The 27,953-nt window shown below is 47.0% G+C and overlaps 1 protein-coding gene across 13 annotated transcripts in view; it reads left to right on the top strand.

Annotated features, from left to right (window-relative positions):
- Window positions 1–27,953, top strand: part of CELF4 (CUGBP Elav-like family member 4) — a 1,205,468-nt gene that overhangs the window by 729,398 nt on the left and 448,117 nt on the right. For all 13 annotated transcript variants that reach the window (XR_015868754.1, XM_088442426.1, XM_088442425.1 and 10 more), the window contains exon 3: window positions 12,855–12,903. Coding sequence is in view for 12 of the 13 variants with exons in the window: in XM_088442426.1 (XP_088298552.1) it covers window positions 12,855–12,903 (49 nt within the window). In the remaining variant the exon portion in view is untranslated. The remainder of the gene's footprint in view (window positions 1–12,854; window positions 12,904–27,953) is intronic.

The raw sequence follows: 27,953 nt of genomic DNA, 5'->3' as shown, positions 1-27,953 counted from the left end.
CTCTCTCTCCCTCTCTCTCCCTCTCACTCCCTCTCTCTCCCTCTATCTCTCTCTCCCTCTCCCTTTCTCTCTCTCCCTCTCTCTCCCTCTCTCTCTCTCCCTCTCGACAGACATATACATACCTCTCCCTCTCTTTCCCTCTCCCTCTCTCTCTCTCTCTCTCTCCCTCTTGACAGACATATACATACCTCTCCCTCTTTCCCTCTCTCTCTCTCTCTCTTTCTCTCCCTCTCTCTCCCTCTCAACAGACATATACATACCTCTCCCTCTCTCTCCCTCTCGACAGACATATACACATCCTCTCTCTCTCTCTCCCTCTCGACAGACATATACATCCCTCTCTCTCTCGCTCTCCCGCTCTCTCCCTCTCTCTCTCTCCCTCTTGACAGACATATATATACCTCTCTCTCTCCTTCTCTCTCTCCCTCTCCCTCTCTCTCCCTCTCCCTCTCTCTCCCTCTATCTCTCCCTCCCTCTCCCTCCCTCTCTCTGTCTCTCTCTCTCTCTCTCCCTCTCTCTCTCTCCCTCTCGACAGACATATACATACCTCTTCCTCTCTTTCCCTCTCTCTCCCTTTCTCTCTCTCTCCCTCTCTTTCTCCCTCTCGACAGACATATACATACCTCTCTCTCTCTCCCTCTTTCTCTCTCCCTCTTGACAGACATATATATACCTCTCCCTCTCGACAGACATATACATGCCTCTCCCTCTCTCTCTCTCCCTCTCTCCCACTCGTTCATTTACAGAGATAATTATTGATACACATAAATACACACATATATACACACACACACACACACATATAACTACCCACATACATGCTGATACACACATCCAATATGCATACCATCTGTTACATGCACAATTACTGATACACATATACAGTACACACACACACATGCTTACTGAAACACACATGCGTAAAGACACATATATACACACATCCTGCCTGATCCACCACACGCGTTTCGCCATCTCAGCAATAGGTGAGCATAACTACTGCATTTAATCTATATTGAGTTCTTCCATGGGCAGGCTGGAATCCCTCATGTATTAATACTGAAAACTCCTTTCTGTGATGCTGTACAGTTGGCAGCATCTGATCTTTCTCTAACCGAGCTGCCACTTTTATTTTTTTTAACGTTACTTTATTCCTCTTCTTTTACAAAAAAAAAAGTTGTTTTTTTTTTTATCATCTTCCCAAATTCCCACAATATGCTTAATTCATTGAGAACCGTTCAGAGCTACGTTTCTGTGGCAAAGGAAACACAGGAGCGGGGATGAATAATTGAAAGTTATTGACCTTCCATAACCTGGCATCATTGACCGTAAATGATTTCGTTTTAAGTAAACCGCCGAGGCCAAAATAAGTGACCCTCCTGTAGTTCTGGCTGTAGAGGGTTCTGAGCAGACCATTCAATTACCAAACACCTTAGCCCCAGATCATTAACATGACAAGTGCTGAGTCTAAATAAGGGGTTGCCGTGATTATTCTAATGCCACGGCTGCACATAACACGGCTGCAAGTGTATAAACACTTATATTTATATACTCAGGTAATGATTGAATATAAAAATGGAATCTCCCTCTCTCTCTCTCCCTCTGTCTCTCTCTCTCTGTCTCTCTCTGTCTCGCTCTCTCTCTCTCTGTCTCGCTCTCTCTCTCCCTCCCTCTCTCTCTCCCTCTCTCTCTCCCCTCTCTCTCTCCCTCTCTCTCTCCCCTCTCTCTCCCTCTCTCTCTCCCTCTCTCTCCCTCTGTCTTGGTCTCTCTCACTCTCTCTCCCTCCCTCTCCCTCTGTCTCGCTCTCTCTCACTCTCTCTCCCTCCCTCTGTCTCTCTCTCTCTCTGTCTCGCTCTCTCTCTATCTCTCTCTCTCTGTCTCTCTCCCTCTGTCTCTCTGTCTCGCTCTCTGTCTCGCTCTCTCCCTCTCTGTCTCTCTCTCCTTCTCCCTCTGTCTCGGTCTCTCTCACTCTCTCTCCCTCCCTCTCCCTCTGTCTCGCTCTCTCTCACTCTCTCTCCCTCCCTCTGTCTCTCTCTCTCTCTCTCTGTCTCTCTCTGTCTCTCTCCCTCTGTCTCTCTGTCTCGCTCTCTCCCTCTCTGTCTCTCTCTCCTTCTCCCTCTGTCTCTGTCTCTCTCTCTCTCTCTCTCTCCCTCCCTCTCCCTCTCCCAGCCATCTGATCACAGGGAGTTCAAATAGTGCAGCAGACCGGTGCCTGCAAACATAGTCACTGGCCAACTGGGCATACAGCACCAGCAGTCCCTCACCACAACTTAATGTTCCTAGCCAACTATAGTTTGGCATTGCTGCTTGATACGTGCAACCAAATTGGGCAACCAAATCTGTCTGTATGTGCCACTTTAATAGGAATTCCCCCCAAATCTGATATATCAGTTTCACCCATACGAGATGCTGTTCTCATTCCTGCCTCAACTTGTCGGAATTGTTCAACGGTTGTCGGTGACATCTTTTCCTAGCGAGTGTGAATGGGAAACTCACAGGGGAGGTATCATCAAAGTGTAACTAAAATTAGGATTTTGGATCTACGGTTCCTATAGTGCACCAGACTGAATACACTATATACATATACATGCAGGTATTCCGAAATACGGATTTTCTTTAGCATGACTGAGATGATGAAACCTTTGATTGTTGATGGTTCAATGTACACAAACTTTGTCTAAGGCACAAATTATTAAAAATATTGTATAAAATTACCTGCAGGCTGTGTATAAGGTGTATATAACATAAATGCATTCTGTGTGTATATTTGGGTCTCATTCCCAAGATATTTCATTGTGATATGCAATTGTTCCAAAATACAGAATATTCCATTATTCAAAATACCCCTGGTCCCAAGCATTTTTGGATATTGGAGACTCAACCTGTATATACAGTGTATATACTGTATAAATATATATATATATATATATATATATATATAATCTCTTTGCAGAAAAATTACTAAGAAATAGAAAGTTGTTTTACAGGGAAACTAGATAGTTTTTGAAGTAAGCAGTCTCTATTTTCACTTCCAACCCCCCCCCCAGAAATTGGGTTCAAAGCAAAGTCCACAAGAGACTATTAGCGCAGAAGTTAAAGTGGTAAAAGATAAAAACGTCAGTCTGGCAAAGAGCCGCGCGTACAATGAAATGTTCGCTAATTGGTGAGATTAACACAAAAGTTCATTTCAAAATGGAAGCAGGGGGACTGTTACCTCACTGCGAATAATCTTTTACTAACACCTCCTGCTCCGCGCCGACCATTACAAGGAGGATTTATCAGAGTTCTGGCACCTCCAACTGTCTTGTTTCTCTGAGATAGTTTCTCTCCTATGTTTAATCAAAATCCTGCTTGTTTAAGCATCCTCTGCTATTGAATTATGAAATAATAGAACATTAACTCAATTTTGAGAGGAAACGCTGTGTTGAAGATAACTGTGTTTTGTGTACAGTCTGCTTCTACAACAAGTTTACAGCATAGGGAGCGATAAATTACAAGAAACAGAAGCACTCAAGGTATGTCGCTCCATTGTCTGAAAGCATTAGAGATATAATGCAGTGTGGCGTAATGCAATTTAATATAATAATTCAAGAGCGCAGACAATGCCGTGTTCTGCGATGAAGGGCTCAGCCTTTCCCGACGAGCGGCCCTGGTTGTAGGCCCCTGAATTACTGCTAATGGCTTATAAAAGAAACAGCAACAATTGCATCAGTACGTTAATGATGGGCTACGGAGGTTTTCGGGGGGCCGACAGGATGTGTCATGCGTTGTAATTTTAAAGAGGCCTCCTCTCGTAACGCATGCCGGATGTGGCGAAGTGAGTTTTGTACTGTAATTAGCACTGATGACTTCCGTGTACTCAGTACCGGGTCACTACTATGTGCCCTGGTTCATTAATGTAATCTACAACTCATGTGTAGAAGGCTTAAGTGGTCTATTTTTCAAGCAGTGAAAAGTGTGGAGAAATGAACCAGTGGAGAAGTTGCCCATAGCAACTAGGGATGAGCAGGTTCGGATTTACGCATATAGAGCCGTATTCAATTTGAGCCGAGCCGCATTAAGTTAACGCCGCCCGGACTTATCGCCGACTTCGCCTGTTTTGTAGGCGTTAAAGTATCGCGCGCATGCACGCTTTCCCTGTATTCAGTTTCAAAGTACGCATAAACGGCACCCGCCGATACTGTAACTAGCGGAAAGTACTGTCATTTTTGGGGAAATCAGCCTGTCACTCCCGAAATGATGCTCTGGCATGGGGGTTCTCTATGGTACCCCCACGATTTGGCTAGCTGAAGGTATTTGGTGTTTTTAAACGGGCTCAATAGCTGCTAAATAGCGTTTTTCTATACCAGATGCAGAATAGTATTCAGGAGTATTTTTTCCAGAAAATAACTTATCCCAGCAAATTTGGGGTACTTGAAAATGGGGGTCAGCATATTTAAAGTTGAAAAAGTGAACTTGAAAAAATCATGAAAAATCCACCTGCCGCAAACACCTACAATCAAAAAAACACCTGGGGCATACTTGGGGACCTCCCCAGAGTCAAGTTCGCTAGTTTTTAAGTTTGTACCCCAACTTGTTTTTTTTGCCCCCTTTTTCAAAGTAAATTTTTGGGGTTTCCTTAAGTTTTTTTAAAAAAAAATGTTGACACAGATTACCTTTGGGGGACTGTCTGAAGGCTGCACGGGGGTTCCCGAAACGATGCACCCCAAAGCCCAATTATGTACTTTTTTCCGCCTGCTATTCATAGGCGATACTTTACCGCCTATTACATTGCATTCACTTTCCGCCTAGGCGATAAGTCTTTCAAATTGAATACGGGGTAAAACCAAAACAGGCGATAATGATGTCATCAGCGGTAACTTAACGCGGATCCGGACTTAACACTTCAAATTGAATATGGGCCTTTATTGGCTATCGGTATTTATGTTACTTGTAGAGTATACTGGACACATATATAATAAATGTGGCCCATATATACTAAAAATGTAAAAGTAACATTTACGGTCACAATTAAACAAAATTAATTGTAATAGTGAGTAGGCTGCAATTGAAATAATGTCCCCTTGGGACATCCCTAATGCGTTTATTTGCTTTAAGTCATGAGCCACCTCTGTCCCGTTATTGCAGGCATGAGCGGCATTAGAGACCGCATTAGAGGCCGCCTGTATATTGCCGTTCTCAAACCCCCTTCGCAGATCGGCCATTTTGTCTCCTGGCCAGACTGCTGGGAAATGTAACATGGCGTCTGGCAGACATTTGTGCCCGTTAACAAGCGAAAGGCGCATAAATTGAAGTAATCTGGTGCCTTCCCCCACATTTCGGAGCCCGTGTACTGTGCAGCCTCTCACCGCTCTATTATCCGTTTAACCAGTTTATAAAAAGATGTCTCACCTCGTCGAGCTAATGCTTTTGTCAGCAGGGAATTTCAATATATTTAAAGACGTGCGCCCTCGTTAACAAGAACCAACCGAGGCGGCAAAACTAAATATAGTGCAAGAAAACAAATAGTTTATTCTTTACTGACAAAATGTCATCTTTCATATCGAGGCGGGGAAACAGCACAGACACGGCGGTGCGTATAATAGTATTCTTTATCTCTCCTTCTGCCATTGCGGCTCAGTAGGACGTAGCTGCCGCTATGCTCTGAAAGGTTTTCTTAAGACAACTACCTGCTGGAATAGAGTGAACCGTGACTTGTTGAAGTTAATCTATTTAAAGTAGAACAGGAACTAAAATATGTTTCTGGGTTGCATGGGCCGAAATGTCTTCTATTAACTCTGTACAGATGGGTCCACCTAGCACCAATACACCACACGGCGCAAGACATCCGGCGTGACTGAGGTGCGCTGAGAGTATTATCCCGTACTTTCCTTTAAATATATTTTACGTCTTATACGCAACGCAGCTAAACGCCACTCACGGTGTACTAGAGACGCTGGGCTGCGACATTAACGGCTCTGGGTTTGGTATTATTAGTACACATGTACAAAGTCACGATGGGCGGGATGTACTAAAGGAAAAATGCGGTAAAAACACAGTTTTCGGGGTTTTTGCCGCATTTCCATATGTACTAAGCCCTGGCCACCCTTTTTTCGGCACGGAGGGTAACGCTTCTTACCGCACCCCGCTCCCGATGGTTCACTGCCGCCTCGCCTCCCCGACGTCGCCCAGCACTGGCCCCCACTCACCTGCACTCCATTGTTGTCGGCCTCTGCTCCTCCTGCGTCCTCCGCCTCCTCCTAATCTTCTTCCGGGTGTAGGGAGGAGGAGGAGGAGCCCGGGGCTTCCTGCACATGTAACCAGCAGGAAGCTCCCGGGGCTCGGAGGGGGCGGGGTCCCACGGAGACCCCGTCACCCGGCGTTGGCTATTTCGCAAAGGGCAGCTCTGATCGCAAGTGCTGTCCTTTGCGATACTAATCGAATATGTTAGTACATACATATGTGATTATTAAGGTTGTGGTGACTGGCGGAATGGTCACCGCAACCTTAGTACATCCTGCCCATTAAGCCCAACGGAACTTGGCGTGAGAACAAGCCGCTGCCGCTCGGGTCGGAGCACTTCTTAAACAGATTAAGGGGTAAATTTACTAAAGTGAGAGTTTTTAGAAGTGGAGATGTTGCCCATAGCAACCAATCAGGTTTTAGCTATTCTCTTCTAGAAAGCGCTAGTTAAATGTTAAGTAGAATCTGATTGGTTGCTATGACCCCTAAGAGTGTGGGGCTTCTACTTAACATTTGACTAGCACCTTTTAGAAGCTAATAGCTAAAATCTGATTGGTTGCTATGAGCAACATCTCCTAAAACCTCTCACTTTAGTAACCCCTAATACTTGCACACAGATGTACCAATACTGCACATCAAGGTGATCAGTGCAATCCAGAAATGTTCTGTCGCTCCCACTTGTTTTATTTATGTGAAGTCGAGTCGTAACCTGGGACGCTGAGAAGGGCTATTTGGCGTGACTCAAGCCACAGTGTATAAAGACACATTCTTATCATACCAAAGGTCTATGGTATTGGGCATCATTTACAAACTGGAAAAAGATTTGGCTATTCAAACCTTTTTGTAACAAATCCAGGCTAAAGTTGTGAACACTTATCGGCTTACTTACCGCCAGAGATGCACCTGGAATTATATTTGCATGCAGAGATGATACTGGCGGCTCGTACATGCATTCACACCCCCGATTTAGGCTTTTTCAAAATTTCTCCCTCTAGTGGGACATATTCCTGATTCTAAATAGGGCCCAGGACAAAGAATTCTAGACAGATTGTTTATCCTTTAAAGCTCATCCTGCTTAATTTAAATGTGTAAATTAAGGTTCTGATTGGGTTAGGTATTGAAATAAATCTCTGTTTTGGTTCGAATGGTTACAAAAAAATCTTGCTAATAAAAAAGTAATGATTGCCCCACATAGTAGAGCTTTTTTTTAATTCAAATAGCAAGTTACTGCAAGTACCTTTTATGCATATATCTGATCTGTGATTTTTATTAGTTGTTCTTCGAGAAATCATTATCTCTTTTTCAAAATCTCTCTGGAGGACGCAAAATATGGCTGCCAGTCTCACACTCTCTCACACACATACATGCACGTAAGTTTGCGCGCGCGGTACAGATACACACACACATACAGATTCACAGCTTTTCCCTACTGCGCTTGCGATTTCCCTAATGCGCATTCGCAAAATGCAGAGAAAATGGCCACGATAGCCATTTTCCAGGCGATTTTCACAGCGCTGATACCGCCGACGCGGGACAAAGAGGTAAGCATTAAAAATATGGGAGGAGGGTGTGTGGTGCGGGCCCCCCTGGACCCCTTGGCCCTTGTGCCCCGCACACCCTGCACCCATCATAGATACGCCCCTGCAAGTGGTGACAGTGGAGGGAAAAGGTGGGAGAGGATGTGACAGAGCACAGAGCTGACAGAGCTCAGAGGGGAGTTTCAAAGCCGCTCTGCTCGCTACATCATGTGCCGTGTAACTGTGGTTGCCACGGTTGCTCTAGACACTGCAGCCATTAAACACGGCCTGAAGAAGCAAACCAAGTAAAAGTGGTAAATTACAATGTTCTCCTTATAGCCTTCCACAGTGATGTATATAAAAGAACACATTGCCATTTATTTGTGCAATTGATCATAACAGTGTATAATATACAGTGTCTTCTGTTGCAGAGTTTGCACGGTAAAGGATTGAGCACTGGATTTGTGAATACAAGTTAGCAATTAGCTGTATTATGCTGGGTGTATTAAGTAGCATACTGTGCCCACTCCTCGGATTTTTCCTTTGTTACCCTCCGTTGGGCCCCATCTGATTATGGCGCCAATGAAGCAGGCGTCAGACTCTCCCTGACTAGCGGCAATGCCGGACAGGTGAGCCGGCTTGGACAATCAATCATCATATTTATTTTAATTGTATTGTAATGGTCCCTTAGGAGATCAGTTCAAACGAGCTTGACATTATTAAAATTTTAATGCTCAGTTTTCATAGCTGAATGAATATTTAAAGAGAGTGTCCCGCTCTTAACGTATGATGATGAAGAAATTAATGGAATGTCTTGTTTAATGTATCAGTACGTGTTGATGCAAAATTGGGGGGGGGGGCATGTGTGTGGGGGGGGCGTTCGGCGCAAGTGTTTGGCTATAATCATAGGGAAGAAGTAGAAATGGCAACACATTAATCTTAAAGGAGGGCAGAGGATATGACTCTCAGTGGAGCTTGTAAAGAGAATAAGCCTCGCGCAGTCACAGACGGCGATCAGCTTATTCCGGCTGCACAGATTATCTCCACAAATTGTTAAGAACAATCATCTCAGGGGTGACGCGGATTTAAGTATTTACACAACGGTGCAATTCACGGGGTGATAAAGGACAATTTTAGCCAGAGCTCACTCGGCGTCACCTGTCCTGATTTACTGTACAAAGCACCTTCCATGGGCAGCGCAAAATTATTTCACTTTGCGGCCAAACATCCAGCTCATCATCCCTGCGTACACCAAGTTGCTCGCCTCCTCACATACTGCAAATTCCTAGCTGTACAGAGTGGCATCAAAACCTTAAGAGTAACCTAGGAGGCGTCGTGCAAATTACCCAACCACACCAACCAGCACGCCGACCCCCAGCGCCTGTACTTTAGCTGCTAATTGTAGCGGCAAAAGTTGACACTGGTTCTGGAGTAAGCGGAGGGATCTAAATAATCCGTTGGAGGATGGGATTGGCTACTGTAGTCAAATTTTAGCATTCAGAGATTGATAAATAGCGCAAACTCAAAGTTCCCACATATTGTACAGTGAGAGTGGTGTGCTCCATTCTTACAGTAATACAGGAGATATCTGCAAATTCTTCTGCGTTAGAAGTTTAATAAATAGCCTTGTTACTTAATTTAGTGATAATCATGCGGGGCTGATACATAGGCCTCCAGATAACTGGTTCTTTACCCTTGGAGAAAGATTTCATACCTGTGCATAGCAGACTTGCTCCCTTTAAGCCTATTGAAGGGCACAGATAGTGGGTACACCACTATTTAGTAAATAAACGATTTTAGTAAACGATTTTCGTTCATTTTTTCAAGGGAAAAGTGAACGGAAATCGTTTACTAAAATTGTTCATTTACTAAATGTAATGAACGATTTTTTTGAACTACAAACGATTTTTTTGAGTTGGTCAGTCTGACTGAACTACAAACTACAAATGTGAACGCGCATGAACGATAATCGTTCATCGTTTTAACTCAGAAAGTGAACGATTTTTTTCAACGATTGAACGATAAACAATATCGAAAAAATCATTGTGTGTGTATGCACCTTAATGGAGCATACACACGGTCAAATTTGTCAGATGAACAATTGAACGTTTTTGCAAACGATTTGAACGATTTGAACTACGAACGATTTTGACTGCATTAAAATGACTGAAATCGTCCAAAACTGACTGCAAACACATCAGATGTCAGATATCGTTATCTGACCATCGGGAACGAGCATCGTTCATCATTCAAACATGTCAGATATGTCAGATTTTCCTTCAGATACGAATGATTGAACGATTTTTGAAATCGCTATCGTTCAGATCTGAAGAAAAATCTGACCGTGTGTATGCACCATTAGTCTAAGGCAATAAAGAGCAGCTTATGTGCAACAAGACAGTAAATGTAAATATATCTGTAGTTCTGTCAAGGTATGGAAATGTTTAGGTATACCTATATTTGTGAATGTTATTACATTATTAGACATTTTACAGCATGTTACATTTGGAGGTTCTGTGTTTCTGATATTGAAGCTGTCTCATCTAAAAATCGTTGATATTATTAATACATCATTATCATTGATCGCCGTTTGGAAATCACTTAGGTCTGAGCGCAGTACTATGAAAGTGCCCACATCACACTAAGCCCTGGGAGCACCCAGTGGGGACCCGCGAGTGCAGTCGGATTAATTACGGATTATGCAACAGACGTCCAGCTACAAACACAAATACTGTACATTAGTAGAGAGGACGAGAACGCTGGCGTTACAGCAAAACATCTTGTCGCTGAACTCTCGGCCCCTCTGTATATCTCTGTCTGCGGGACACACGGAGCAGACAGAAGGGTCGATATGAAGTTGGATGAATCATGATGTGTTTCGTGTGATATATGATTACACCAGAATGGGGCTAGGACAGGCTCACGGGTTCCCCAGGGAAAGGGGGGAGGGGGGGGGGGTCCTGTGTCTGTGAGTGACTGGTAAGGGTCAGGGGCACTGGGATTATTCCATAGACTTCAGACTGTACTGAGTGACGCTTTGTTACTAGTGCTAGACACTGGGATGTCAGTATACATGTAACCGCTGTGACGTATACCTGCACTAATGAGACTGTGACATAATGTAGTCTGAAGCGTATTTTTTCCTAAATACTGCGCCTTAGTCGCACGGTAGCATATCACAAAGGGAATGGTATAAAATAATGTATATAATGTTGCAGATAAAACATTAAGGGACGCGGCGAGAGGAACGGCGGCGGTTGCTGGTATCGGAACCCTTTTTTTACACAGATTTACCACATAGACACAGACAGAAGTACTGCCAGCCCCAGTGGTCAGTGTATGCTGTAGTTACAAGGTCTGTGGCGTGACACACGGGGCTATCTGGCGCAATTAGGGCAAAGGGGCATGAGGACACATCTGTACTCTCCCACAATTTCAACTCCCAAGTTCCCCAGAGAGACCACATACCTCCCCCCATCCCGCCCACTTCTGCAGTGATGTAGACAGGGCGGTGATGACACAATCGGTTGCCCATCGTGTCAGTTTGACCCCGTCTCCAGCTGCTACATACAGCGAGTGGCAGTTTTTTTTTTTGCAGCGGGAGTTTGACTACGATGGTGAGATTCACCAGGCTATGCCCCTCCGCAGTGACCCATGGGAGGCGCCATGTTCTCGGAGAGACCTACCTGGGCGTGAGACGTGAAATCTGGCACAGTGCCAGTCAACTCACTTGCGCCGATGGTGGCTAAAGAGGAGGGGGCCTGGACGGAGTTTGCACATGGGCCCCTCCTCTCTTAATAGAAGTAAAATGAGACGCTTATACTTACGTACGCAATATTTAGAGCACCATTTACCAATGTACCTTAAGTTAATATCGGCGGTATACTTCATTTAGTATTGCAGTGATACTAACTTACCCCTCCGGCGAGGCCCTGCGACGCCCCCCTCCACAGCGGCATCCTCCACTCTGTTGGTGGCGGCCTGAGTTGGGCCGCTGTGTCATGTGCATGCGTGACGGCCAGCCTGCGCACGCACATGATAATGGCTGGAAGGCTTCGCTGGGAAAGGCTGTTGCTGGGTCCCCATTGCCGGCCATGGAGACCGTATTGCTCTCGCCATCTATAAATGGCGTAAGCGGTACAGTGACAAACCTCAGCTTTGAAACAGGGAAACAGTTTCTGCAAAGTTTACAGATGGAGCCACGGTTATCCCAAAGTTTATAGTTTTGACCAGTGGTTATCAACTCTAATCCACAAGTACCACCAACAGGTCATGTTTTGTGGGTTTTTGTTTTTTTCTTTAATCATGCAAAGGTTAATCTATTAAGCTGGGTCAGTAATGATCCTACCTGCTTCCACAGGCAGACATCCTGAAAACATGACCTGTTGGGAAAACTTGGATGGTTGAGTTTGAGAACCAATGGTTTAGACTGTAATCTCCCATTCGGCAGGACGTTAGTGAATAACAAGTATTCTCTGTACAGCCCTTTATAATAATATATAATAATACTAACAAAAGTCAAACTTTCAGAGTATTCTGATTGTCTCTTAGTCCCGTTGCAGTCTCCGTGTCCCCCCCTCCCCCCTCCAGTAATATAAAGGACCTGCTCTGTCGGAAACCTGACTTGAGCCGTGTTCCTCTCCGCTACATTATTTGATCTTTGTGCTGAGTGAACCGGCTATATTTCTGCAATATCTGGATGTGTCCCAAATGTTCCGCTTATCTCTATCATACGCCTTCTCCGCCATTTATCTAACGGCTAATGGTTGACATATCTTATCATTCAGCGTGTTCATCTTCCTAAATGCTACACCCCATTTACTCTCATCCCACAACACTGACTTCTAATCTGTCAGCTAGGTGATTATATTTGTACATCTGTACATTCACTCTCCTACGCACGCATTTAGAGTGTAAGCTCTTTGTTGCAAAATCTCTAGCCGTGTTTTTGTCATCCCCCTGATTGATGAACCTGGCTCTAGCAATGATAATGAAACCTTTTATTGATTAAAAATGTTACGTCTAATAGTTGGCTAACAAAGTTTTGCAAAGTGTTTTGCAAATTGTGTATTCAGCGCCCCCCTAATGTGTCTCCTCTCTATTGTGTCTTTACAGATGAATCGACCAATCCAGGTGAAGCCAGCGGACAGCGAGAGCAGAGGAGGTAGTGTTGTGTATTGCTCTGAGCGTTACTGCTAAGTAGTATTGTGATTGCCTTGTGGGTTCTGTCATGCAGCGCACTGATCAATTAGCAGCATAATCACTGCCAGAGAAATTCCCCCTGCATTATGGGATTCGTACTGATTAAATCCCTTTTCGTTTCTTCACTTTGTTTTTTTTCTTCTCACATTCAATTATTATTAGATTTAGAAAGGCAAGAGGTGCCAGGTATTGCCAAGGAAACCAATGAGTGCCTCGTTAAGGAGGCACTTATTGGTTTCCTTGGCAATACCTGACACCATCTCGCCTTTTAAAATCTAATAATAAGTGAATGTGATTTTCAGAAAGTTGAAAATGAATCCAAACTTTTTCCACCTGCTGGCAGGCTCCAAGCCTCTGCAGTTCCCGACGGGTTCCAAACCTCTGTAGTTCCCGGCAGGTTCAAAGCCTCTGCATTTACTGGTGGGCTCCAAGCCTCTGCATTTCCTGGTGGGCTCCAAGCCTCTGCATTTCATGGTGGGCTCCAAGCCTCTGCATTTCCTGGCAGGCTCCAAACCTCTGCATTTCATGGCGGGCTCCAAGCCTCTGCATTTCCTGGTGGGCTGCAAGCCTCTGCATTTCCTAGTGGGCTCCAAGCCTCTGCGTTTCCTGGTGGGCTCCAAGCCTCTGCATTTCCTGGTGGGCTCCAAGCCTCTGCATTTCATGGTGGGCTCCAAGCCTCTGCATTTCATGGCGGGCTCCAAGCCTCTGCATTTCCTGGTGGGCTGCAAGCCTCTGCATTTCCTAGTGGGCTCCAAGCCTCTGCGTTTCCTGGTGGGCTGCAAGCCTCGGCATTTCATGATGGGCTCCAAGCCTCTGAATTTCCTGGGGGGCTCCAAGCTCCTGCAGTACCCACAAGGTTTTAGTTAATGCATTTTTGTGCAATGCTTGAGTGGATATGTTTAAGTGGCTTAGAAGACACCAAGCTGTCATATTTGAGGGTTGTTTTCCCCACTGTCTGCCATCTTTAGCTTGTTGCTTTCTGTATGCCCTTTAGTAACTCTAGCTTTCATTTATCAAGTACAGTGTAAAAAAAACGATAGGTAGAAGCTGATTGGGAACACCTCCAATGTGTCCTTTATGTGTTGTATTCCATGGAAACAAAATCAAACAACTGTCTTATTACATAATTACTTAGATGGAAATAACAAAGTAAACAGCAATTTGCAGGAGTGTATTAAGAGAGGAGGGGGCCCGTGTGCATTCCCGTCCGGGGTCCCCTCCTCTCTCCCCAGCCCAGCAGCAGACTGACCGCAGCAGCATACTCTGGGCACTAGTCTGCGCCCCTCACGCCATTTTCCGAGTCGTTTTCCCCACTGCGCATGCGCAAAATGACAGAAAAATGGCCGTGGCGGACATTTTCCGGGCGTTTTATGCAAGGGCTGCGGAGAGGTGAGCATTACAAAATCTGGGTGCAGGGTGTGCGGTGTGGGGCCTCCTGGACCTAAGGGCCCGTATGCACCACACACCCTGCACCCATTAAATATACGTCCCAGGCGATATGTCTAGTAAAGGCTGCAGGCGTGTATCTAACAGTCGATAAATGAAAGCTATGACCTATTAAGAAACAAGCAAGGATTAGAATTGGTCATTGATGCCTGTGTTAAATGAATAAAGCAAAGCGAGGCTATATATATATATATTTAATTTTTTGTTACGGTTTGGGAGGCGATGATGATGAGTAGCAGGCAAAATGCATTTAAATTGTACGCGTACTGGATAATTTTTACTACCTTTTAGAAACTGAAGTCAGAGGATCCAAATTTTTAATGTTTACAGGATAAGAGACTTTGATAATCCTTTTGCAAAGAGGGTGTGCGGTCAGTTGGGCTCATTACTGAAACGTCTGCAGATGGTGGGCAGCTTAGCATAGATGTCTGTAAGCAACCTACAGGTCTTACAGGATTTGAGTATCAAAGTGATACTGGTTATATATTTATATAGTAGTTGCATCGTAGCAGTGGTGGTCCCTATGTACTATGTGGTTGATTCAATAAAACACGAGTCAGCTAAGCCCGCGAGTAAGCCCGCGCATTTGCAGCACTTATGGTGGCCCCGAACTTGCAGATCCGTGAGTCTAGGGTGAGATGCGGGCGATTTGACGATGTACCATTGCTGGTGTTTCCACACCATAGTGATGGCACATCGTCCGCACATGGCTAATTGAATCGACCCCTATGTATCTGTCTGTCAGCAGAGGGTGGGATGTTTCAGTTTCTGGGACGAGCTGGTTGGTTAACTCCAGATCACTATATTTTTGGCTTGTGCAAGACCTCTGCTACTTTTACTAAGTTTGATGTTCTAAGTATTTCAGCAATGCATTTATACCATCAGGCAAAATGACACACATTGTCCCGGGGGAGATTTGCCGTGCTCTCTGCACACTGGATATTTTAGGAGCACGAACACAGGGCCTGATTCAGAGCCGGACGCTCTGACCAGAGCGCTCGCTCTGAATCAGGGCCCTCCTACCTAAAAATGGAGCGGCCTCTTGGACGCTCGCATAGCTGTGGGTTACCACCCACAGCTATAGCGAGCGTCCATGATGATGGTCGCGATGGTCAAGACCATCGCGACCATCGGGCTTGCGACGAGACCCTGCGGTAGGGTCTCGCTGCCGCAAGCCCTGAAGTGATTTTGGCTCTATCAGAGCCCAAATCACTCCCACTGACATCACTACTGATGTCAGTGGGGCCGGACTCAGACGGTAGGCGTTCCCATGGGAACGCCTCCTTCTGGCAGCCACGCCCCCGGCCCGCCCACCAAAGGGGGCGTGCTGTCACTCACCATCGACAGCACGCCCCCTTTGGTGCGAGCCCCCAAGCGACGGATTCCCCGTCGCTCGCCGGGTCTCGTGCATGCGCATGACGGAGCTCCCTCCGTCGTGTGCATGCGCACTTAGGCACCATCGACCCGCTTGCGAACATACAGCACTCGCGAGCAGGTCAGAATCAGGCCCACATAACGGTGAAACAAACAACATTAGTCCCATAACCTAAATATTGTATATTGTTGTGTATTTATGGTCTGAGGGTCTGATTCAGTAAGGATCGCAACTGTGATAGTATACTAATCCATTGCAATCCCTATGCCGTCGCATCACTACATAAGGACGCCCACCTTACCTAACACACATCCGTAATGCTTAGCAAGACTGCGAAACCATCGGTAACATCAAGCACCATCGCAGCCTCACGCACACTTACACAAGGTCAGACCTTACTCAGAAATTGCTAAACTCATTGCACACAGAGAAAGTCCAAGCTACGTATGGCATCGCAGTGGATAATTTATGCACGCCCCTGGCCTGTCCGTGTTTTGACGACCCCCCCCCCGTCACCTCCCCCAAATGATACTTCCTGTCAATCACTCTGCGATGGGTCTGCGTAGTCCCTGTGATCAGAGTGGTGGTCCGTGCACTGCAAACGTAACAATCGGCTGTTTGTGTGCGGAATCGCAGTTGTGAACCTGACTGAATCAGGTGCTAAATCATATGTACTATGTACTGTATAGTGAATTTTACTTGTGCCAGTCCAAGGCTGTGTACAGGTCTCTGTTGCCCTAAGTAGCAAAAGTGGAACGTTTTGCCTGTGTACATGGCGGCAGCCAGAGTGTGTCCTGATCCGGTAATCAGCAATTTACAGAGATAAACAGAATGATATTCAGGAACACAGGCAACACATTGCTGGGCTGTCACACACAAAGCACTTATTTATCATCAGTTTTTTTATATTGTGCACACATACAGTATATCGCAGCAAAAACAGAAAAAAAAATCTTTTAATCAGAAATTGGGTTCTGTATATAAATAGTGGAATGTGTTTAATGAAAATATGTATTTGTAGCAAATCACATATCAGTAATGAGGAGCTTCTGCAGGATCATCACCCCCGATTGGGTTATCAGAACTGCCCTCTAATAAGCTTGTACAATGTGTATATACTGCACGTATCCACTGACTCCTGATCCTTACATGTACTTGTATTGCAGCTAAAATATACAAAACCCTTTATAGTATTTAGAGATAAGCAACAACTGAGTATTCAGGTTATTTTACACTTGGCGGCAGAATCGCGCACTTTCAGTGTTTGGTGCAGAAGTTCCCCATCATTCTATCCCCACCAGAATTCCCAGTGCTGCCCCTTATCCCTGATGCAGAATGATGTCACACTACTGCTGCCCCGGTCCTGCACACTGTGACATTTACATAGACGGTGAGGATGGCAGTTATGGATGGCAGTTATCCTGCACACTGTGACATTTCCACAGACGGTGAGGATGGCAGTTATGGATGGCAGTTATCCTGCACACTGTGACATTTACACAGACGGTGAGGATGGCAGTTATGAATGGCAGTTATCCTGCACACTGTGACATTTCCACAGACGTTGAGGATGGCAGTTATGGATGGCATTTATCCTGCACACTGTGACATTTACACAGACGGTGAGGATGGCAGTTATGGATGGCAGTTATCCTGCACACTGTCACATTTCCACAGACGGTGAGGATGGCAGTTATGGATGGCAGTTATCCTGCACACTGTGACATTTACACAGACGGTGAGGATGGCAGTTATGGATGGCAGTTATCCTGCACACTGTGACATTTCCACAGACGGTGAGGATGGCAGTTATGGATGGCAGTTATCCTGCACACTGTGACATTTCCACAGACGGTGAGGATGGCAGTTATGGATGGCAGTTATCCTGCACACTGTCACATTTCCACAGACGGTGAGGATGGCAGTTATGGATGGCAGTTATCCTGCACACTGTCACATTTCCACAGACGGTGAGGATGGCAGTTATGGATGGCAGTTATCCTGCACACTGTCACATTTCCACAGACGGTGAGGATGGCAGTTATGGATGGCAGTTATCCTGCACACTGTGACATTTCCACAGACGGTGAGGATGGCAGTTATGGATGGCAGTTATCCTGCACACTGTGACATTTCCACAGACGGTGAGGATGGCAGTTATGGATGGCAGTTATCCTGCACACTGTCACATTTCCACAGACGGTGAGGATGGCAGTTATGAATGGCAGTTATCCTGCACACTGTGACATTTACACAGACGGTGAGGATGGCAGTTATGGATGCTTAGCTTCCAGCTGCCCCAAGTTTGGCTCCACAGTCCCCATTTGAGTGTTCGGTCCCACCGTCCTGGTCTTCATGACTTTGCCATGAATTTAGGTTCACTTTGGAAAGTATGTCCCTCTGTTGGGTGCCCTGTTCAATGCAGAGAGTAACAGCGTGGTCGATGAAGGGGTGTTTTTAGGAGAAGGGATTGACTTTGGGGGCAGACTGGCGCTTTGACATGCTGGACGATGTTGGGAGGTTTGCGGATGACAACTGGAACACTGTATCGCCTCACCTCAAAGTCTGCTATTTAGTATTATTATTATCCTTTGTTTATAAGGCGCCACAAGGGTTGCGCAGCAACTTACATAGTACATAAACAAATGAGCGGACAAGAAATAAGCTGCATACAGTACAATACACTGCAGGACAAGGACAAGGGTTATACACATTGCTGCATTAGCCATCATAACACTCAGAATAAGCAGACGGGCGTCAGCAACCAGGGGATAGGTGCCCCTGTGGGGAGTAAGGAGCAGAGGAAAGTACGAGTGGGATACGATTAAAATGCCGGCAGATGGGATGCCAGACATCAGGATACCGGCGCTGGAATCCTGACGCCTGTCAGAATGCCAATGCCGCTATCTCGAAGAGATCGAGATACTGACGTCGGCATCCCGTAGGTAAGTATTCAGGTTAGCATTAGGGTTAGCTCGGGGATGGGGGTGTTAGGTTTAGGGACCTCCCTGGGTGGGTTAGACACCGACCAGGGAGGGTTAGTCTATGGGGAGGGGGGGTTAGGGTTAGGCACCACCGTGGGGAGGTTAGGGTCAGGCACCACCCCGGGAGGATTAGGTTTAGGGTGCAGGAAGGAGGAGTTGGGGTTAAGCACCACCGTGGGGAGGTTAGCGTTAGACACCACCGGGGGAAGGTTAGGGTTAGACACCACCGTGGGGAGGTTAGGGTTAGACACCACTGGGAGAAGGTTAGGGTTAACCACCACCGGGGGACTGTGAGGGTTAGCCACCATCGGGAGGAGGTTAGGGTTAGGCACCACCCCGGGATGATTAGATTTAGGGTGCGGGAAGGATGAGTTGGGGTTAAGCACCACTGGGAGAAGGTTAGGGTTAGTTACCACCGGGAGGAGGTTAGGGTTAGTTACCACCGGGAGGAGGTTAGGGTTAGTTACCACCGGGAGGAGGTTAGGGTTAGGCACCACCGGGGGAAGGTTAGGGTTAGGCACCACCGGGGGAAGGTTAGGGTTAGGCACCACCGGGGGAGTGTTAGGGTTAGGGGGGGAGAGGGGGAGGGTTAGTCTACTTACTGGCCCCTGTTGGTATTTTGCACATCGAGATTCCACTGTCAGTCTTCTGACCACTGGCATCCCGTCCGCTGGTCAGTCATACCGATTCCGTATGAGTAAGGCGAAGCACATGAGGTAGGAGGGCCCTGCTGGTGAGAGCTTACAATATGCACCTATTTTATCCTATAGGAACTCCATCTTCTGCTCAGGCAGCTTATAGTAATTACACATTGGAAAGCGGGAAGTTCTCACTTCTAGAACAATAGCTACAGGAGATGAGAAAACACTTTGAAATAACCTTCACATATTTATGTTACAGATACGCTATATACCTGCATATGGCGCCATCTTACTGTCTATTAGCATAAACATAACAGTTCCTAGTGTTCTGCTGTGTATAATTTGCAGTGATTGCCTTTTTTATTGCCAATCGCTGTAATCTGCAGTGTGAGACCCGATCAAGAAGTTCAGATATACATTTTTTTTATTATATGTGAGTTTAGATTCAACTTTGGTGTATCGAGTACTGGTGCCTATCTGATCAGTGCCTGGCAATAGCAGGATGTACATAGCCAAACAAAATGTAACGTGATTGTGATATTGCTTGTTAATCTGCCCAGATTGCTCGGTTTGGTTCAGTTGATGTTTTTACGGCAGAGCGTTGGGAGTCAGTTGGCCTAATTCTAAAGTTGTGCGTAAGTACGAATGCGGCCGCAACCAGAGATTTTAAGCAAAATGCGCAGGGGACGTAGGCTGCCAACGCATCTTTCAGTACTCGTGAGAGATACTGACCTGTGTCTTTTCTCTGCGACCGCTGAGTGGGCGTTACTGGGCGTCAACTGGGCAGCGGGGCCTTTGCATATAAGATACATTTTCAGTGGCTGCGTCATGGGCGTGTAGCCATAGTTGCGGCCTATTCCAATTCGTGCATATGCACTTGGCATGGAGGACCGGGATGGAGCATTTGCATACAGTGTAGTAAATACCAGCACACGCCCCATATTGCACCTAATGTACTAACATTGCTGCAAACATAACGGATTGTCTTATGAGTAAATGAAAAACAATTAGTTTTATAACAGCATACAGCCAGTTATCTTCTATGCTGAGGCCCTGTGCAGTTGTCCACTGAGCTGACACTCATTCTCCTTGTTACAGAGTTCTTCTTTGTATATCTATGCGTGCGTATATACTGGGAATTTTCAGAGAGAAGAGTCTACAGTAGCTTTTCCTCACACTCTGAAAGAAACAGACAGGAGTACAAACGGAACCTGGCACATCCTTAATACATGGAGTGCAGCTCATGTTCTCTGTTTTCTTACATTTGCTGATTCTCTACATTTGTAGATTTTATTTGGGAAGTGAGCTTGTGTACAGCAAGGTGGGATATTCATAAACAAACAGAGCGCTGGCATCATCCGCAGATATTAGCTTTTATTTTCTATACTGCTGCAACAAATTGAGTTGGAATCTGTGTTGTTGCTGTGGGTTACAGAACCTTTTTCCTGTGCACCCACTTTCATAAGCATCTCTGTAAATCTACAGTGGAGACTGAATAATATCTCCTTATAACTCCTGTGTGCAGAGATGTAATCTGGGAACCCGGCTCACCCCGAGCCTTCACATTACACGTTCGCTGTGACCTAGCTTTAAACCGTAAATTCTGTCAGGGATTATAACGTGGACTAGATAATGTTATCCAATGTTTCCAACCTGGAAGCAGAATATTCCCAGCGTCTGTGACAAAAAAAAGAGTTAAACCAATCCCTGGTGTCTCTGCAGAATATTCCCAGCATCTGTGACAAAGAAAGGGTTAAATCAATCCCTGGGGTATCTGCAGAATATTCCCAGCATCAGTGACACAGAAAGGGTTTAATCAATCACTGGTCTTTCTGCAGATTATTCCCATCATCAGTGACAAAGAAAGGGTTAAATCAATCACTGGTCTCTCTGGAGAATATTGCCAGCATCTGTGAAATAGAAAGGGTTAAATCTCTGAACCCTTAAGTGTGATACAGAAACACTTAAACCAGTCTCTGGTCTTTGTGCAGAAGGTTCCCAGCATCTGTGTGACATTGAAATGAAATGAAACTAATCTTTGATCTTTTTGCAGACTACCCTACTGTAAGTGTCTGTGATACAAAAAGGGTTAATGTTGCCCATGTATTAGAAGCTCTGGGCTGCATTGCGGGCAGTTATAGCACCAGTAAAGGGTTAATGCTGGCCATGTATTAGGAGCTCTGGGCTGCACTGCGGGCCGTTACAACACCAGTAAGGGGTTAATGCTGCACTGCGGGCAGTTAGAATTACAACAAGTAAAGGGTTAATGTTGCCCATCTGTTAGGAGCTCTGGACTGCACTGCAGGCATTTACTACACCAGTAAGGGTTAATGATGCCCATGTATAAGGAGCTCTGCGGGCAGTTACAGCACCAGTAAGGGGTTAATGCTGCCCATGTATCAGGTCTGGGCTGTACTGCGGGCAGTTATAGCACCAGTAAGGGGTTAATGCTGCCCATGTATTAGGTCTGGTCTGTACTGCGGGCAGTTACAGCACCAGTAAGGGGTTAATGCTGCCCATGTATCAGGAGCTCTGGGCTGCACTGCGGGCAGTTACAGCACCAGTAAGGAGTTAATGCTGCCCATGTATCAGGAGCTCTGGGCTGCACTGTGGGCAGTTACAGCACCAGTAAGGGGTTAATGCTGCCCATGTATCAGGAGCTTTGGGCTGCACTGCGGGCAGTTACAGCACCAGTAAGGGGTTAATGCTGCCCATGTATCAGGAGCTCTGCAGGCAGTTACAGCACCAGTAAGTGGTTAATTCTGCCCATGTTTCAGGAGCTTTGAGCTGCACTGCGGGCAGTTAAAGCACAAGTAAGGGGTTAATGCTGCCCATGTATCAGGAGCTCTGCAGGCAGTTACAGCACCAGTAAGGGGTTAATGCTGCCCATGTATCAGGAGCTCTGGGCTGCACTGCGGGCAGTTATAGCACCAGTAAGGGGTTAATGCTGCCCATGTATCAGGAGCTCTGCAGGCAGTTACAGCACCAGTAAGTGGTTAATTCTGCCCATGTTTCAGGAGCTTTGGGCTGCACTGCGGGCAGTTACAGCACCAGTAAGGGGTTAATGCTGCCCATGTATCAGGAGCTCTGCAGGCAGTTACAGCACCAGTAAGTGGTTAATTCTGCCCATGTTTCAGGAGCTTTGGGCTGCACTGCGGGCAGTTAAAGCACAAGTAAGGGGTTAATGCTGCCCATGTATCACAAGCTCTGCAGGCAGTTACAGCACCAGTAAGGGGTTAATGCTGCCCATGTATCAGGAGCTCTGGGCTGCACTGCGGGCAGTTATAGCACCAGTAAGGGGTTAATGCTGCCCATGTATCAGGTCAGGGCTGTACTGAGGGCAGTTACACCACCAGTAACGGGTTATTGATGCCAATGTATCAGGAGCACTGCGGGCAGTTACAGCACCAGTAAGGAGTTAATGCTGCCCATGTATCAGGAGCTCTGGGCTGCACTGCGGGCAGTTATAGCAAAAGTAAAGGGTTAATGCTGCCCATGTATCAGGAGCTCTGCAGGCAGTTACAGCACCAGTAAGGGGTTAATGCTGCCCATGTATCAGGAGCTCTGGGCTGCACTGCGGGCAGTTATAGCACCAGTAAGGGGTTAATGCTGCCCATGTATCAAGAGCACTGCGGGCAGTTACAGCACCAGTAAGGAGTTAATGCTGCCCATGTATCAGGAGCTCTGGGCTGCACTGCGGGCAGTTATAGCACCAGTAAGGGGTTAATGCTGCTCATGTACCAGGAGCTCTGGGCTGCACTGCGGGCAGTTATAGCACCAGTAAGGGGTTAATGCTGCCCATGTATCAGGAGCTCTGGGCTATGCTGCGGGCAGTTACAGCACCAGTAAGGGGTTAATGCTGCCCATATATTAGGAATTCTGGGCTGCACTGCGGGCAGTTATAGTACCAGTAAGGGGTTAATGCTGCCCATGTACCAGGAGCTCTGGGCTGCACTGCGGGCAGTTATAGCACCAATAAGGGGTTAATGCTGCCCATGTATCAGGAGCTCTGTGGGCAGTTACAGCACCAGTAAGGGGTTAATGCTGCCCATGTATCAGGAGCTCTGCGGGCAGTTACAGCACCAGTAAGGAGTTAATGCTGCCCATGTATTAGGAGCTCTGGGCTGCACTGCGGGCAGTTACAGCACCAGTAAGGGGTTAATGCTGCCCATGTATCAGGTCTGGGCTGTACTGCGGGCAGTTACAGCACCAGTAAGGAGTTAATGCTGCCCATATATCAGGTCTGGGCTGTACTGCGGGCAGTTATAGCACCAGTAAGGGGTTAATGCTGCCCATGTATCAGGAGGTCTGGGCTGCACTGCGGGCAGTTACGGCACCAGTAAGGGGTTAATGCTGCCCATGTATCAGGTCTGGGCTGTACTGCGGGCAGTTACAGCACCAGTAAGGGGTTAATGCTGCCCATGTATCAGGAGCTCTTGGCTGCACTGCGGGCAGTTACGGCACCAGTAAGGGGTTAATGCTGCCCATGTATCAGGAGCTCTGGGTTGCACTGCGGGCAGTTACGGCACCATTGGCAGCATAGATGCTTCATTGCACTACGCTAGGTAAATAATGGGGAATGTGAAAGTGAATGAGGTCTGTTTGTGGTACAGATGAGAAGCGTCGTTAGTACATGAAACACTGGAGAGATAATGTAGGTGCCTAATTCCGCTTCCCTCACACACTCCCAGGGGACAAAGTTCGCGCGCGGCATGGAAAGGGATGTACTGTACATTCAGCGATATTTCTCTACATCAATTTCTCTTATACATCACCCAGCATTGATACTTTGCCCCTAAAGCAGCTTATTCAGGTGTTTTTACCTCCTCGCTGTACCAGGCATGACCAGATATCTCCCTATTAATTGCATATTCAATACTTAAACAGCAAAAATGCTGCTGACTTGCATTATCACTGTACCATAAAGGAAGCCCATACATTCTCATAGATATAATAATAGCATACAGAGGGAGAAGTTAGTGGGAATGGTAAAGTGACATCAATATCTATATTCCTCTGTCGGGGATGAGGTTAGCGTATGCTGCTATATTGATTTGTACACACCCTCCTGCAACTTTTACTAATTACTTTGGAGTCTGTGTACTAAGGAAAATATGGGGGGGGGATGGAGAATTTCCTTTCTTTGCCCCATATTTCCTCCTCTCTTAAAGGGGCCCTATGTAGCAATATTCAGAACAGTTTTCCAGAGATATGTCGCCTATATGCTTTGATAAATAGGCCCCTAAATTGTTCCAAGCAGCCAACTCATTAGATGCTTGGACAGATAATCATAAGGGGGTTGGGTATGGGAGACCCAACCCCCTTATGCCGGAAACCGGCTGTCAAAAGACCGAAAGTGGCATCCCAATGCTCAGAATCCCTACAGGAGGTAGGGAAGTATTCTAACCATCTAATCCTAACCCTCCCTTCCTACATCCTAACCCTCCTCCCTTAGTGCCTAACCCTAACCCACCCCTGGTGGTGCCTAACCCTAACCCACCCCCCGGGGGTGCCTACCCCTCACCTACCCACACAGCCTGAGCCTAACCCCCTCATGGTGCCTAAATCTAACCCCCCCCACGGCTAACAGCTAACCCGAGGCACTATACTTACGATTGGGATGCCGGTTGTCGGGATTCCAGAGTCGACATCTCACCCAATGTCGGGATTCCGGAGCTGGGATTTCACCTGCCGGCATCCCGATCATCGGCAAAGTAGCTATATCCCTCTTAAGGGGCCCAGTATGGGAGATCGGCAGTCGGTGTATTGCCGGCTTAAGCATTTTACTTCCAACATCCCATGACCTGTGGATCCTTTTGGGGGATCCAGTTAAGATGCCGACGGATAGGATGCCAGACATCAGGATACCGACACCGGAATCCCGACGCCTGTCAGACTGCCGATGCCGCTATCTTGAAGAAATCAAGGTACTAACGTCGGCATCCTGATCGCTGGCATCCTGAAGGTAAGTACGCGGGTTACCGTTAGTGTTAGCTTGGGGATGGATGGGGTTAGGTTTAGGGACCTCCTGGGGTGGGATAGGATTAGGCACCGACCGGGGAGGGTTAGGCTACAGGGAGGGGGAATTAGGGCTAGGCACCACCGGGGGGAGGCTAGGGTTAGGCACCACTGGGGGGGAGGCTAGGGTTAGGCACCACCGGGGGGAGGCTAGGGTTAGGCACCACCGGGGAGGGAGGTTAGGGTTAGGCACCACCGGGGGAGGGTTAGGGGGGAGAGGGGGAGGGTTAGTCTACTTACCGGCCCCTGTCGGTATTTTGCACATCGGGATGCCGCTATCGGTCTTCTGACCGACAGCGTACCGTCGCCTGGTCATTCATACCGATTCCCCTTTTGGCATCTCTCACCTGTAAATTTCGGTGACACAGATGGGTGCGGCTGATCTAGCTGCGGAGTAAATAGTCCCCTCAGCTCTCCGATAAGAAGAGCATTAATAGCGAGGGAGACACAAGGCGTTGTGCTGCCATTTTCTATGGCCATCTGCATAGGTGTTAGGGACTGAGCTCAGAGTCACACTTCCAAAGTGCTTACTTTATACGGGCTGGGATAATGCTTCATGACTTTCCTCCTTTGCATTACAACCACTCAATTGATTTCAGCTGCAAAGTACAGTAAGCAGAAAATCACAACTAAACGTGCTGACGTTGCATCTTCTTTGTGTAATGAAACATGATTTGTAAATGAAAATCACTGCCTAATGATTTAACCCATTGCTGAGCAGAGAATGTATGACAGAGAGCAGGATAAATGGCTGGGAGACGTAGCAGTGCAGGGGTTAAAAACAAATGGTGTAAAATAAATGCACCATTGTACAATTTGCCGCGGAGATCATTATTCCCACCTGAATGTCTGCAGAACATTGCGACCAGTCATAAGGCCACCGTTTTCCCAGGCGGAGGTTTATATTGTTATATCGCATTGGAAGTGAACAAGCTGCATTTTATAATGAGACCTTTAATAAGACTTTCATGCAATTTAACCCAATACAGAGGCTGCATTTAACTGCAAGTCATGGACAGAATTACGCATGTGCGCCACGGGGGACACTGGGAGGGATCGGATTTGATCCCTCTCAGTGCAGAATTCAATAAGACGCCCACAGGCTTCTAGTGGGCAATGCCATCTGAAGATGGCGTTGCCCACCGGGCTGAAGCTCCAGAATGTATTGCATTCCGGGGTTTGGCACATATAGAAAATGCAGCCAAAACTGCAAAAACACCAGTTTAGGGAGTTTTGACAGCAATTTTCTTTTATTACATCTCTCGCTCCGGAACTCTTTAACTCATAGTTATTTTCCCATAAATAAAACGCTTGATGAACCCAATTAATAGGACAAGTTGGAAAAGTCTCCTATATAGTAATTCTGTATGGGGGAATTTATAGCTGTAATGAGGGGATGGCGCTGCTCAGGGAACAATGCTGGGAAGCAAGTTTGATGTTCTCCGTTTCATAGAAACGCTCAGGGTGCATCCATTCTTTAGGACGTGCTTGGCACCCATATTCCTGCTGTGTGACGCCATGATGTCACGTGAAACGGGGGGACGGCGCTAAGCCAATGCGTCCTGCTTTGGCACTAGCTGAGAATGGAGGCTGCAGAGATGGGGCTGAAATAGCGGAGTGACACCAACTTCCAGTGAGTCCCGGCCAGCGATGTTTGGCAGCGTTCGGGGTTACGGTTGGTGCGGCTCCCCTATTAAACTTTGGACTGTAGCCCCACCTCTGGAGCCGCACTGCCTTGGGATCATTTAGCAAATATGGAAGTGCAAAGTAAGGAAATGCGCTACTGCTAATGAGAACAACCAGGTCATGGTGTCTCCTGGGTGCCAAAGGAAACTATGGCCCTCATTCAGAGCTGGACGCTCTGAGCAGAGCGCACGCTCTGAATGAGGGCCGTTCTCCATAATTATGGAGCGTCCTCCTGGACGCTCGTATAGCTGTGGGTCACCACCCACAGCCTATACGAGCGTGCAGTTTGATGGCCGCGATGGTCTTGACCATCGCGACCATCGCCACTGCGAGCCGGAGCCTGTGGTTGAGTTTTTCAACCGCAAGGCCCGGAGTGATTTTGGCTCTATCAGAGCCAAAATCACTCCCACTGACATCACTAGTGATGTCAGTGGGCTGGCTTCTGACGGTAGGCGTTCCCTTGGGAACGCCTCCGTCTGGGAGGCACGCCCCCAGCACGCCCACCAAAGGGGGCGTGCTGTCAATCAACATCGACAGCACGCCCCCTGTGATCAGACACATCGAGCGAAGGAAAGTCCTTCGCTCGTCGCGTCTGGCGCATGCGCACGACGGAGCTCCCACCGTCGTGCGCATGCACAGTGCACAACATCGACCCACTTGCGAGCGGACAGCCGCTTGCGAGTGGGTCTGAATCAGGCCCTATATCTCTATGGAATCGGTATCGGTCAGCGGCAGCCCGACATGAGCAGAGTTCCGAGCAGCGGAAGCCCGACAGCACTGGAAATCCCGATCGTGGATAGGTGAGTATCTACTAACCTAACCTAACCCCACCTAACCCTCCTTAGGGGTGCCTAACCCTAAC

This window comes from Taudactylus pleione, unplaced genomic scaffold (genome assembly GCF_031769625.1).
Source record: "Taudactylus pleione unplaced genomic scaffold, aTauple2 ptg000311l, whole genome shotgun sequence".
Classification (NCBI taxonomy): domain Eukaryota; kingdom Metazoa; phylum Chordata; class Amphibia; order Anura; family Myobatrachidae; genus Taudactylus; species Taudactylus pleione.
The sequence above is the reverse complement of the archived record's forward strand: the minus strand, read 5'-3'. Positions and strand labels throughout refer to the sequence as shown.